General features: G+C 35.7%; 1 protein-coding gene across 1 annotated transcript in view; it reads left to right on the top strand.

Annotated features, from left to right (window-relative positions):
• Nucleotides 1-10919, top strand: part of TEX15 (testis expressed 15, meiosis and synapsis associated) — a 67027-nt gene extending 56108 nt beyond the window's left edge. Inside the window, exons 7-9 of the mRNA XM_070407383.1 lie at nt 878-936; nt 6568-7811; nt 10879-10919. Coding sequence (XP_070263484.1) covers nt 878-936; nt 6568-7811; nt 10879-10919 — 1344 coding nt within the window. The remainder of the gene's footprint in view (nt 1-877; nt 937-6567; nt 7812-10878) is intronic.
• The last annotated feature ends 2684 nt before the right edge of the window (nt 10920-13603 follow it).

The raw sequence follows: 13603 nt of genomic DNA, 5'->3' as shown, positions 1-13603 counted from the left end.
TAAGAAACCAGTTTATAAATATACTTCCAAAACACAAGAACACAAGTTGCATATTCCACATGGGGTAAAAAGAGGGGGATACTAAAAAGGTGTGATAAGTAATGAGAAGAAAAGAAAAAGAGAGAGAGAATGATTATTTGCTGATTTCATGGAATAGTACAAACCAAAGCCTTACTTTAAAGGAAAAAATATTATCACCTAAGGGTAAAAATGAAGAGGACATATAAGTTAGGAAAAAACATGAGCCAAAGACACAGTGTTTATTGACCTATCTTGAGAAATGAGTTTAAAATTAAGTCTGGAACAAAACAAAAAACAAAAAAACACTAGTGGACAAGCTAAGGATGGAGAAGATTGTTTCAGATTATAAAATGTTTTAAATATAGGCCTACCTAGTTTGAACTTAATTCTGTACATATTGAAGGATAATGTCCTATGGAACAGTTTTGTAAGTCATTTAAAGGTAGACCTTCTGAGTACAGTTAGAAGTAAGTTATCCAGGACTTAGAAAAGGGTGCTGTTTTGCAGAATAAAAAGGAAACTCTATGTTTGACAGACATTACTTACAATGGGGCTTACTGGCTGGTTTACTAAAGGGAATAAAAGAGGAAGCAGTTGTAAATGGACTCCCAGGTTTGTTATCAAGTGTGGGGACATAAAGAATTTTGCAAATTTCTTTTTTTAAATGTGTTTCCAAACATTAACAAAATATGGGAAGTCCCGCAGATTCACTGCTTTTCAAAGGGAAGGTTCGTTAATGAATGAAGTGTTAGTGCATTTTAGATGATGACAGAACAAGCAATTGCAAATATCTGATATTAGAATGATAAATATTTATATCACCAATGTAGCTTTATTTTGTATGTTTTAAACATAGGTTAACGTGAAAGATGTCACAAAAAACAACAAAGAAAAGGCAACATTCAAGCATCCAAGGTAGGGATTGCCATCAACCCCCTATCTGAAGAAAAATTAAAATTGAGCACATATTAAGTAACAAGACTAAAACATTTATTTATATACCTTTGTTGGATCATACATGTAATTTAGGGAACAAGAGTAAGCTAAGAAGGGAGAGGTGGTTGTTTCATATTATGCAGTTTATTAAGTAAGGCCTAAAGAGTTTAAACTTTGTAAGAATTGAAAGATAATGTGCTGTAAAATGTTTTTTCTTGTTTTTTCTTTTTGTAAAATGTTTTTTCAATAATGTAAAGGATAAGGAGATTCTGAGTACAGTTAGAAGTCATAAGTCAGCCAGGGCTTAGAAGAGTGATGGTTTTACATAATGAAAAAAAGTAAAATTTGTATTTGACAAGACATTACTTAAACAATTGATGGGACATAGTGACTGGTTTTACTATAAACAGCATAAAAGAATAGGATATGTGCTTAGACTGAGTTTTTTAAATGTGTGGACTTTAAAGACCAGTCACATTTCAAAATTGGTTAAAAAGATATAAATTGCCAACTTATATTACTAAGTGGGAACTTAGTCATAGACAAACACATAAATATACCAGTGTTTCATAAAAGGATGTTTTAATACTATACTATACAAAGGACATGATTTCAAAATAAAGCTTAGCTCTATGAACTGAATTGTATTTATAAAAATCTCACTATATTATTTATATTTTTCTTATTTTGACATGAAGTGACACCATTGGACTTGTTGACCATCTCTTGTTTGATTCAACGCTGTAAGATTTTCAGATCATGATAAGCTTCATTTTCTTCCATTTTTCTTTTATGAAGGAGAATGAGTAATATAAAATAAAAAAGATATGCATCCTCAGTTCTGTCTCACTTGGTTTTGCTTTTTTTAAAACATTTTTATAAGGTAGGCCACTCTTTGTTTTAAATATATATATATATATATATATATATATATATATATATATATATAGTATTGATTTCAGAGAGGAATGGAGAGGTAGAGAGAAGTAGAAACATCAATGATGAGAAAGAATCATTGATTGGCTGCCTCCTGCACACCTCCTACTGGGGATTAAGCTGACAACCCAAGCCTGAAACCCAAGCATGTGACCTCCTGGTTCATAGCAGAGGCTCAACCACAGAGCCACACTAGCCGGGCTAAACATATAGTTTGTATTGATCTTGAGAGGGAGAGGGGGAGAGAGAGAGAGACATCTATCAGCTGCCTCCTACATACCCCTGTCAAGGATTGAGCCTGAAAATCCAGTTTGGACCGCAAACCTGGGCATATGCCTTGACCAGAAATTGAACTGGCAATCTTTCAGTGCATGGGAAGATGCCCAGCCAACTGAGCCACACTGGCCAGGTCAGTTTTGCTTCTTTAAATACAGCATTTTAGCCTGGCTAGAGTGGCTCGGTTGAGCATTGTCCTGTACAATAAAGGGTTGTCAATTCAATTCCTGGTCAGGATGCATGCCTGAGTTGTGGGTTCTGTCTGTAGTTGAGGCACATACAGAAGGCAGCCAATTGATAGCTCTCTCTCTCTCTCTCTCTCTCTGTATTTCTCTTCCTCTCTCCCTCTTTCCCTTCATCTCTCTAAGCATGTACTCAGATGATAATTTTTTTAAAAAGATAAATACGGCATTTTATTTCCTGGCACATATGACTCTGAATAGTTATGTAGTGGTATAAACATGAATAGAAATGTTAGAAGGATAAGATAAACCAGCTCTATAATTATCTTGCTTTTGATAACTAATTATAGGTGGTATTTGGCACTCAAAGAATCAAACTTTGTTTCATTTAGCAGGAAAATGAATTATAACATAAGGTTAACAAAGGGTGCTATCTTCATGGAAGAATATTCTCTAAGAGAATACATAAAAGGACAGATGATGCAAGCAACTGTCAGTCTATAGGGTCAAGACATCACTGAAACATCATTGGAAATGTGATAAAGTCAAAATTGTACTTTTTGGAAACTGTCAAAGTATTGTATGGGGTTGGATGATGATCTAGGTCAGCGGTTCTCAACCTGTGGGTCGCGACCCTTTTGGGGGTCGAGCGACCCTTTCTTTTTTTTCTTTTTTTTTTATTATTATTAAATCTTTATTGTTCAAATTATTACATTAGTTACTCTTTTTTCCCACCATAACTCCCCCCTACCCAGTTCCAACCCCACCCTCTGCCCGCACTCCCCACCCACTGTCCTCATCCATAGGTGCACGATTGTTGTCTAATCTCTTCACTCACCCCCACATCCCTTTCTCCCCCCCCCCCCCCCCCCCCCCGCCCCAAGAATAGTCAGTCCATTCCCTTTCTATGTCCCTGGTTCTATTACAATCACCAGTTCATCAGATTATTTATTCACTTGATTTTTAGATTCACTTGTTGATAGATGTGTATTTGTTGTTCATAATTTGTATCTTTACCTTTTTCTTCTTCTTACAGGATACCTTTCAGCATTTCATATAATACTGGTTTGGTGGTGATGAACTCCTTTAGCTTTTTATTATCTGTGAAGCTCTTTATCTGGCCTTCACTTCTGAATGATAGCTTTGCTGGATAAAGTAGTCTTGGTTGTAGGTTCTTGGTATTCATCACTTTGAATATTTCTTGCCATTCCCTTCTGGCCTGCAAAGTTTCTGTTGAGAAATCGGCTGACAGTCGTATGGGTACTCCCTTGTAGGTAACTGATTGTTTTTCTCTTGCTGCTTTTAGGATTCTCTCTTTGTCTTTTGCTCTTGGCATTTTAATTATGATGTGTCTTGGTGTGGTCCTCTTTGGATTCCTTTTGTTTGGGGTTCTCTGCGCTTCCTGGACTTGGAAGTCTATTCCTTTCACCAGGTAGGGGAAGTTTTCTGTCATTATTTCTTCAAATAGGTTTTCAGTATCTTGCTCTCTCTCATCTTCTGGCACCCCTATAATTCGGATGTTGGTACGCTTGAAGCTGTCCCAGAGGCTCCTTACACTATCTTCATATTTTTGAATTCTTTTTTCATTTTGCTTTTCTGGTTGGGTGTTTTTTGCTTCTTCATATTTCAAATCTTTGACTTGATCCTTGCGACCCTCTGGTCTGCTGTTGGGAGTCTGTATAATATTCTTTATTTCAGTCAGTGTATGCTTAATTTCTAGTTGGTCCTTTATCACAACATCGAGGGTCTCATTAGATTTCTTGAGGATCTCACTACATTTATCGGCGGTCTTACCAGTCTTTTCAAGGATCTCACTACATTTATCGGTGGTCTCACCAGTCTTTTCGAGGGCCTTACTCAATTTATCGGCAGCTTCTAAACAGTTCTTTAAAGACCTTAAAAGTGTGGTTTTGAACTCTATATCCAACAGTTTGCTTTCCTCCAATTCTGTCGTTTGTGTCCTGTTTCTTTGTCTCGGCATTTTTTATGCTTCGCTGTGTCGATAGAGTGCCTTTCTGTGCTAAGTGTCCCAGTTACCTGAGGTAGACACTCTTGGTGCACCCCCTTGTGGGCTTTGTGCACAGTCTTGTTGTGGTTAAGCCTTGATTGTAGTAGGTAACACTGGGAGGGATTGACCTCCAGGCCAATTGGCTGTGAGAATCAGCTGTGTCTGCCGTGGGAGAACTTCTGTGCTGGAGACACCCCTCTGGGGCTAGACTTGCTTCGATGGGGCTTTGGTGCTCACTGAGTCTGCCCCCTGAGTGTGTCTTTTATGGTTCCACGGAGCTGCAAGCTGGGTGGTCCCACTCTGACCTCTGGGCTTCCTGGCTCCTGGATCTCTAGGGAGGTGCTAATCTAGCCTTTGCCTGAGGCTATCCAGCAAAAGCCTCCCTGCAGGGCTTGGGCGGGTCCCACGGGATCAATAGGGCGGGGTTAGCAATTATGGCTGCTCTCAGTCTTGCCCTCAGAGGCTCTGCTTCTCAGTGTCCCAGTAGTCGCTGCAAGCCCCACAGAGAGAAAGCTGCCCTAGGGTTCTGAGCGATGCCAGACAGTCCCGCTTCTGCTGTATGAGTGTGGGTCCTTAGAGACTTGCCCGGTACTGGAGCTCAGAGCCTGAGACTCCTTCCCGATTGAAAACGACAACCGCGCCCTCAGCCTCCAGCCCACTCCGCATGCACTCCGAACCTTAGTATTTTACTAAAGCACTGGGCCTCCTCTGAGCCTCGGTATGCTTTTCTCTTTCCTCCTAGTTGTAGAACTTCCACTCAGCCAGCTTTCCTGTGGTTCTGGATGATGTCCGTTCCGTCTTTTAGTTGTATTTTTGAAGTGGTTGTTCGAGGCAGCAAACTCCCGTGTTTACCTATGCCGCCATCTTGGTTTCTCCTAACTTCTCCAGGGGTCGCCTAAGACCATCGGAAAACACATATATAATTACATATTGTTTTTGTGATTAATCACTATGCTTTAATTATGTTCAGTCTGTAACAATGAAAATACATCCTGCATATCAGATATTTACATTATGATTCATAACAGTAGCAATATTACAGTTATGAAGTAGCAACGAAAATAATTTTATGGTTGGGGGTCACCACAACATGAGGAACTGTATTAAAGGGTCGCGGCATTAGGAAGGTTGAGAACCACTGATCTAGGTTGTCATTAAAGTGCCTTTAAGGAAGCTGTAGTAAGTAAAATGTGGAGCTTTTAGTTTCATAAGTAGAATAATAAATTCAAGGCCAAAGATTAATTTCTCTTGATTCTGGAGGAATAGTTACTTTTTTCTTTACAACATGTTCTTTTCCAGATGTGATTTAAAAAAACTTGATGGGACACCAAATAATTATATCTATAATTACCTGTGGAACTGTATTAACTGTTTGGCTCTATCCATTCCCATAATAGATTCTTCCTTCAGCCTACTTGATACTGGGTAAAATTATGTAGGAATGCAAAGGATATTAAATTGGCAAGGAATTTTGGAGGTCTGCTTTTCCTATTCTCAATCTTGAACAAGCTATCTTAGCAGTTAATGATAACAGAAGATCTTGGGGGCCAGGGCACATCTGGTAGTTCTCCAGTTATATATAGCCACATGTAAGTAAAGGGGATTGTCAATAGATTGAAGGTATATGAATTAGAAACTACACTAAAAAAAAAAAAAATGAATAGTGATGCTTTTCTACTTCTAAAAGCTTCAATCAGGAAATGTCCAAAGCATAAAATAATTCTTTACAATATTGGAAGTAATGTATATTTTCAAAATATATATTTAAAATGTGGAGTATCTAGATTCAAACCAAGGTAGCAAACTGGGGAAATATGTTACTTGTATACAGCCAATAGAAAGCGAAAGTGTTAATCTTAAGAATCTCTTCTCATGCCCTGACCGGTTTGGCTCAGTGGATAGAGTGTCGGCCTGCGGACTGAAGGGTCCCGAGTTCGATTCTGGTCAAGGGCATGTACCTTGGTTGCGGGCACATTCCCAGTAGGAAGAATGCAAGGAGGCAGCTGATCGATGTTTCTCTCTCATTGATGTTTCTAACTCTCTATCCCTCTACCTTCCTCTCTGTAAAAAATCAATAAAATATATATATATATTTTTAAAAAGAATCTCTTCTCCTGAATAAAAATTTCAAATATATTTATATTAAAATTTTGCAACTGTATATTTAAAATTGTTTTTATGTATATATATATATGTTACACTTAATAGGACCACAAGATCTCATCCCGAAAGTGAAAGTAAAATAGGACCAAGTTCATCTAACAACCAGAGAAGAAACCGTGGATCTCCAAAAAAGGTTGAAATGCAAAGATCATTTCCTGGCTCACCTTTATCTTTAAAGAACTTAAAAGACACTGGCATGTTGAAGTCACAGGGAACAATAGAATTGACTAATATTTCATCTGCTACTTCAGAAGATTTCACTGGACAACAGGGAAATGTAAATAGCATGAAGAAGAGAGATGTGACTTTTAGGGCTGCTAAAACAAAAAGTGATAAGAAAGAATGTTCCTTTGTATTACGTGACCAAAAAAGTGTAGATGGCACCTTTTCAAAAGACCATGAAACACCTTCACAGAAATTACTTAACAATTCCCCAGATCCCTCAGACATAAAACCGGGGACTGATCCTGCTCTTCTGCCTAAGGCATCAGGACCCTCAAAGTTCTGTTTTGCGAGGGGTATCCTTGCCAGTTTAGAATTGAATGACACTGTTTCTGAACTTCAAGATAATGAAATATTAAATTCATCTATTACAAATTCTACAGTCACTAATTCTTCAGAACCTATATTTATCCAAGACAAAATACCTGTTCCACAAATACATAAAACACAACCTGCAAAAACTGAGTCAAAAGAAAAATATATGAAAGATACATTGAACCCCAGCACTGCACCTGTTGAAACATCTGAGAACATAAGCCTTAATGTCAATCAAACAGCAGAATACTCTTTTTCTGAACAGCAGAATAATGAAAATTCCAAAGTCCTAACTCAGAATGCTGCCAGATACCAGAATGAGCTTCCACAGTCTGCACGTACCCCAATATATAATTCTTCTGAACACTCATTTGGAACTTTAAATCCTTCCTATGCTTGGTGTGTTTATCATTACAGCAGCAGCAATGGCAGTTCCATTACCCAGACATACCAGGGCATAACATCATTTGAAGTACAGCCACTTCCTCCTGAGATGTTGACTGCAGTTTCAAATACTGTCCAAAATACACATTCTAATCTTTTGTATTCTCAATATTTTGGCTACTTTGCTGGGGGGCCACAAGCATGTAGCTTTGTGCCAGCAAATATGTATTTCCCATCTCAGATGCCTATTTCTTACACTGCTCAGCAGCCAGCTTTTTCACAGTTTTCTTCCTATCAACCATTACCACAAGCTGCATACCCTTACCCTCCTAATTCAGGTGTGCTTCCACAAGTTCCTTGGACTTATGGTGAGTTTCACAAGTGTTAATGCTTCATTGAGTTTTCACTTTTATCTTTGTATATTTATAAAATGGAATTTACAACAAGTAGTGATATATAGCAGTCATTTTTCTGTGCAGATGTGTAGAATTATTCAAATATCAGAGTTAAATTATGTTGTCAGGTGAAAATCTAGTTGCCAAATGATGGAAGACAGAGAATTGTTAATCTCATTAATATATTCTTCAACAAAACCCAATTTATAGGGTATCATTAAGAAAAGTATAGTTGCCCTAACTGGTTTGGCTCAGTGGATAGAACATCAGCCCGCAGACTGAAGGGTCCCAGGTTCGATTCTGATCAAGGGCATGTACCTTGGTTGCGGGCACATACCCAGTAGGGAGTGTGCAGGAGGCAGCTGATCAATGTTTCTAACTCTCTATCCCTCTCCCTTCCTCTCTGTAAAAAAAAATCAATAAAATATATATTTTTTAAAAGTATAGTTAATTCATATCATGAAATGTGATGTAACCATTAAAGGGCTTATTAAAGTTTTTAATGATAGTTTTTAGAACTGTGTCATATAAATTTACCTATATAATCAAAGAAATGCATATAAATTAAGTACACCAACATTTCAACTTGTCTGCCTCTGAGTGATAAAATTTGAGGTGTGTGGAAAGTGTTTTTCTGTATTTTTCCACTGGCAACATACATTATTTTAATAAATGGAGAAAAATAGACTAAAAAACCAAGGTGGAAAAAGAAACTTCAATCAGATAAAGCAGTCTTTCTCTTTCTGTCTGTATTCTAATATACCATCTTGGCAGAAGTGAAAATAAAGTTAATTGAGATGTGTTGATAGAACAGTTTGGTAGTTTGCCACTAGAACTTGAAAAATGTTTTCTTAAATTCAATTCTATTTGTAAAATATGACTATAATGTAGGTTTTTAAAATTAAATTGAAATATATATTTACCAGAGTTAAAGCAAAATGTTAAGACAATAATTCTGCAAAAATTAGTTATCCACTAACACCCAAATATTCTACCATTAGAGGTAAAATGTATTTTTAATAAAATTAATCTCTTAGTGTGTTAAACAGAAATGTAAGAGAATATCTTTTAAATTCAAAAGTTGTTTTTCAGTCCTGCATTTTCTTGTAAGTTAATAAGTAGAAAAAGCTAATTGAATTAATTCATTTCATTTGTCTGATTTGGACAAGTAGCAGCTATTACAATTCTATTTCTTTTTTTAAAAATATATTTTATTGATTTTTTACAGAGAGGAAGGGAGAGGGATAGAGAGTTAGAAACATCGATGAGAGAGAAACATCGATCAGCTGCCTCCTGCACACTCCCTTCTGGGGATGTGCCTGCAACCAAGGTACATGCCCTTGACCAGAATCGAACCTGGGACCCTTGAGTCCGCAGGCCGATGCTCTATCCACTGAGCCATACCGGTTTGGGCTACAATTCTATTTCTTATTAAGAAATCTGGTCAGGACAGCATAGGGGATATTGTAAATATTGTAATAACTACTAGTATGCATGGTGACAGGTGGTTACTGGACTTACCATGATCACTTCATAAGGTATATACCAGTAAATGTCTTAGCATTATATTGTAAACCTGAAACTAATATAATATTGTATGTCAACTATAATTTAAAAGTAAATTTAAAAATAAAAAAGAAACAACCCCTGACCTAAGGGAGTTTCACAAGCAAACAGAAAAAGAAATTTGATCACTGGAGCACCTCTGCATTGGAGTTGACACTGGCACGTAACACCTATAGGATAAAATTCAAATTAGCTTGGAGTGCAGGACCTTCACAGTCCTGGCTTTACAGTATAGCCTCATCTCCTACCACTTCTACCTCTGGATGCAAGCTAGTATTGAACTAACTGTTCTCCCATGTGACATTTCCTCTTGTCCTCCCATAGTACTTTTTGTGTACACTTCTCACATGATAAGGCATGCGAGTGTTGTGTGGCGTTGCAATTATATATGTATCTTTCCCTTCCCTCTCTACCCCACCAAATGAATTGAAAAAGTACTGGCAATTTTTCACCAAAAAACAGAACCTGAGAAACAGGAGTGGGGCTGGAAGAGTATATATCCTTTTTTAGCTAATTTGACACATTGCATGTAATTGAATTTGATTGCTGCTGCTACTGCTGCTCTAATGATAAACACACCAAGCATGGATATGGCATGAATTAAAGTAGGCACCTTGAATGTAATTGTTTCATAAAGTTTCTCATAGTTTGAGCTTGTGTTCTTAATAATTAAGCTGTTTGTGATGCTAAAAAAGGTATCTCTGGAATCAAGTCCAGCTTTGAGGCTCAAAATTTTTAATTGTTACCTCCTTGGTGATATTAGTCAAGTAAAAATAAATGATTATCTACTTATTACAGTATCCAAAAGTAACTCTAAAAATATTAAGAGGCAATGTAAGCACATCATTTAGTTTGTATGAGTGCAGATAATGCCACACTTACAGAAATTACATATTTCTGAAGGTATGAAAATCCCTGTGACCCACTTGCTGTTGTGTTTTGTTCGTAATATTTGAATTCAGCACCATAAATGGAACTAAAAGGAGGGACTAAGTGAGCCCTGTGTGCCAGACACATTATCAGGGGTCCTCAAACTACGGCCCGCGGGCCACATGCGGCCCACGGAAAACATTTGTTTTTTTACTTCAAAATAAGATATGTGCAGTGTGCATAGGAATTTGTTCATAGTTTGTTGTTTTTTTTAACAATAGTCCGGCCCTCGAACGGTCTGAGGGACAGTGAACTGGCCCCCTGTTTAAAAAGTTTGAGGATCCCTGCATTACCTCCTTTATTCCATTTAATCCTAAACAGGATACCTGAGAGAGATGTAGATACTATTCTTTTGCACATGAAGACATTTCTCCTTGGGGAGCCTTCAATCACTTTGTCAGGATCCCATCGCTAGTAAAGGGCAAATGTGAATTTGAACTTCGGCTTTAACTTAACTCATGTCTTCCCACCCACTATACTGTTATGTGCCATTTAGTCTGCATCATTAACTTATCTCAAATCTTTGTGGGTTTTTATCTTCCAGTTCCATGGCAACAACAACAACCCTTTCAGCAAGGACTTTGAAACAGTCTTCTGTCTACTGAAATAAAGGAATATTTACAAGTTTTTCCAAGTGTACTGTACTTATACTTTTATGTTAACATTTTAAATATATGTAAGTGTGGTAGGAAATATAAATCCTATAGCCTTTATAAAATTGTTAAGTGCAACATATACAATGGATAAAAATTTCTGATATCCAAAATATTAGAATTATTCCCATGCTATTATTTTAGTTAACACTGTACTAGGCTATTTTCACTACACACCTAACTATCAAAAACATTAACAATATTTTTTGAAATTTTTTGAAATGTTGCTAATACAGCTGTTACAATTATATAAAGATTTTCTTTGAGATTATGCTAATGGAATAAGGAGAGTTAAATATAACATTTACTATGGTTAAGGTTAAACAAAAGTAGTAAAATCTTTAAGAATTTTGTTTCTGATATTTTTGGTACATTGTTTATGGTAATGTTATGCCATTTAACTTAGATTAAAATAGGATATTTTTTACTTGAGTTGGTTTTCAAAACAATAATTTTATAACTCTTGACATGTAATTTATAATTTTACTGTCTAACATGAAAAATTTCTTCAATTTCAATATTTTCTAAATTTTACTTATATAATAGTTTTGCATCTTTTTTGTCTTTGAGAAGAGATTTCTAAAATTTGTTTGAAGCAGATTTATTATATTGAAATTCAGCACATTTTATACCTTTTTCCATAAGAGCACTTTCTACAATATTATATCTTTCATATTTGTATTTCATAATTTAAACAGTTTTTAATGATATTGTAGCAAATAATAGGAAACAATGTCTTCATCTTATGCCATTACTTTAGTAGAATTTTAATAATTTAAATAATGAAGCACAAATTCTTTTTTTCCCCAACATTCCACAAAAGTAAAAAATGCCTTAGTAATTATTGTAGAACAACTGGGGCGTAGTATCTAACTATGGTCTTTAGCAACCTCTCTGCTCACCACCAACTATTCCTGTTTTCTGTAAGTTCCCAGTCAGAAAGACTCCTCACAGCTAGACAGATTTTTTTCAAATGCTAGTGAGCCCTAAAATATGATAATAGATTTGTATTGGCTAAATCTAAACAGGTAGCTAACCTTCTGTTTTCTGTCAAACTTTTTAGGTTAGCAAACTATGTTACGTATATAACAGGTCTCCAAAGAGAGAGTAATTTCAGCCATATTTATTGTAGAGTCATTTTTCACTTTAGAAGAAAACTAAGAACCCCCAGGATAAGCTGCTTTAGTCACATTAAGCAAAGCGCATTGAATGCAGAATACTTACGGTTCTTCTCTAACAAACATCTTTAAAAGAGGAAAGCCAAGCAAAGAACTACAATCTAAAGAAAGGAATTTGAAAAAAGACTAGAATTAAAGCAGTGATTATCAAGGTAACATATTTTTTGTCCATATAGTTGTTTTATTTGAAAATAGTCTGTAAAAATCAGAACTCCTGAAGAGGTATTAAAGCAGTAATATTAACTGCTATTCAAAAAATGACTTTCGCCTCAGCCATTTGATTTATGTTTGGTTATAAAAAGATGTTACACACTTATTATTAAAAATGTTTCTTCCTACAAAAAAAATAAAAAACAAAAATGTTTCTTTTAGTTAAATATTCTAAATAAGGATGCTTTAAACAACCTTCAGATTCTGTTGATACTGTATTTGTGATATTTTTATTAAGTTTGAATTTCTTCAAAAAAAAGAAAATGGAAACAATCTTATCTGACTATTCAGTTATATTTAGAAATCTGTACTTTGAAACAGAACATGAAAAAAATGTGTTTTTCTCTCTAGTATGTGTTTTGGTTCTAAATGTAAAAATAGAACAAATTTAAATTTGAGCTAGCGTTATAAACAAAAATCTCTGGCTGTAAATATTATTGTGTTAGAACTTAAAAATGATCTGAATAAATTGAATTCAGGGGTTCTTTTTAGTTTCAGAGGGGTTTTTTCTTTTTCGTGTTTCTTGAAGAATAAGCAAATATGTGGATGGTTGTTGTATACATACCCATTACATGTACATGAACAACCCACAAGAACTGACTTAGAGACTAAATAAACTACAGGAGCTCTCCTTCCACTCAGCTGCTTTTGCCTTCATCTCCTCCTTCCTTCCCCCCTCATGTTTACAAACTTCATTACTGCCTGGAGTTTCATAGGACAAGCCAAAGTCCCTGACTTCATTGCAGTTCTCATTTCAGTCAAGAGACACGAGTAATAAACTAATGTAAATAATTTATTTCACATCATGAGAAGTGATATATAGCCAACAAAACAAAGTAGAGGAACAAAGAACGGCTAGATGATACATAAGCTGAGATGTTCAGAGAAGGCCTTTTTGGAGGAGGTAATCAATCTTTCATATTTGTATACTCTGCCTTCTGTTAATATGCATAATGTAAAATGCCTCTAAAACTGAAGTTTTGAATCTAGCAAAAACATAAGGCTATGCCTCATTTTCCTAATAAGATTCCCCAAAGTGTTTTTGATAAAAAATATATAAGCTTTTAGAAACACATATAAATGTTTAAATGCCAAGTGTATGTTATATTAAATATGTTTTAAGTTTTAACTCATTTTATAGAACAATTTCAGTGTCCTCTCATACACCTTTAATATCAGTGTTTGTATATGACAGTTTACCAAAGCATATCATCATCACTTCTAAATC

Source organism: Myotis yumanensis, unplaced genomic scaffold (assembly GCF_028538775.1).
Source record: "Myotis yumanensis isolate MYYU_CA2020_CCGP unplaced genomic scaffold, mMyoYum1.0.hap1 SCAF_3, whole genome shotgun sequence".
NCBI lineage: Eukaryota > Metazoa > Chordata > Mammalia > Chiroptera > Vespertilionidae > Myotis > Myotis yumanensis.
This window is presented reverse-complemented; position numbering and strand designations above follow the sequence as displayed.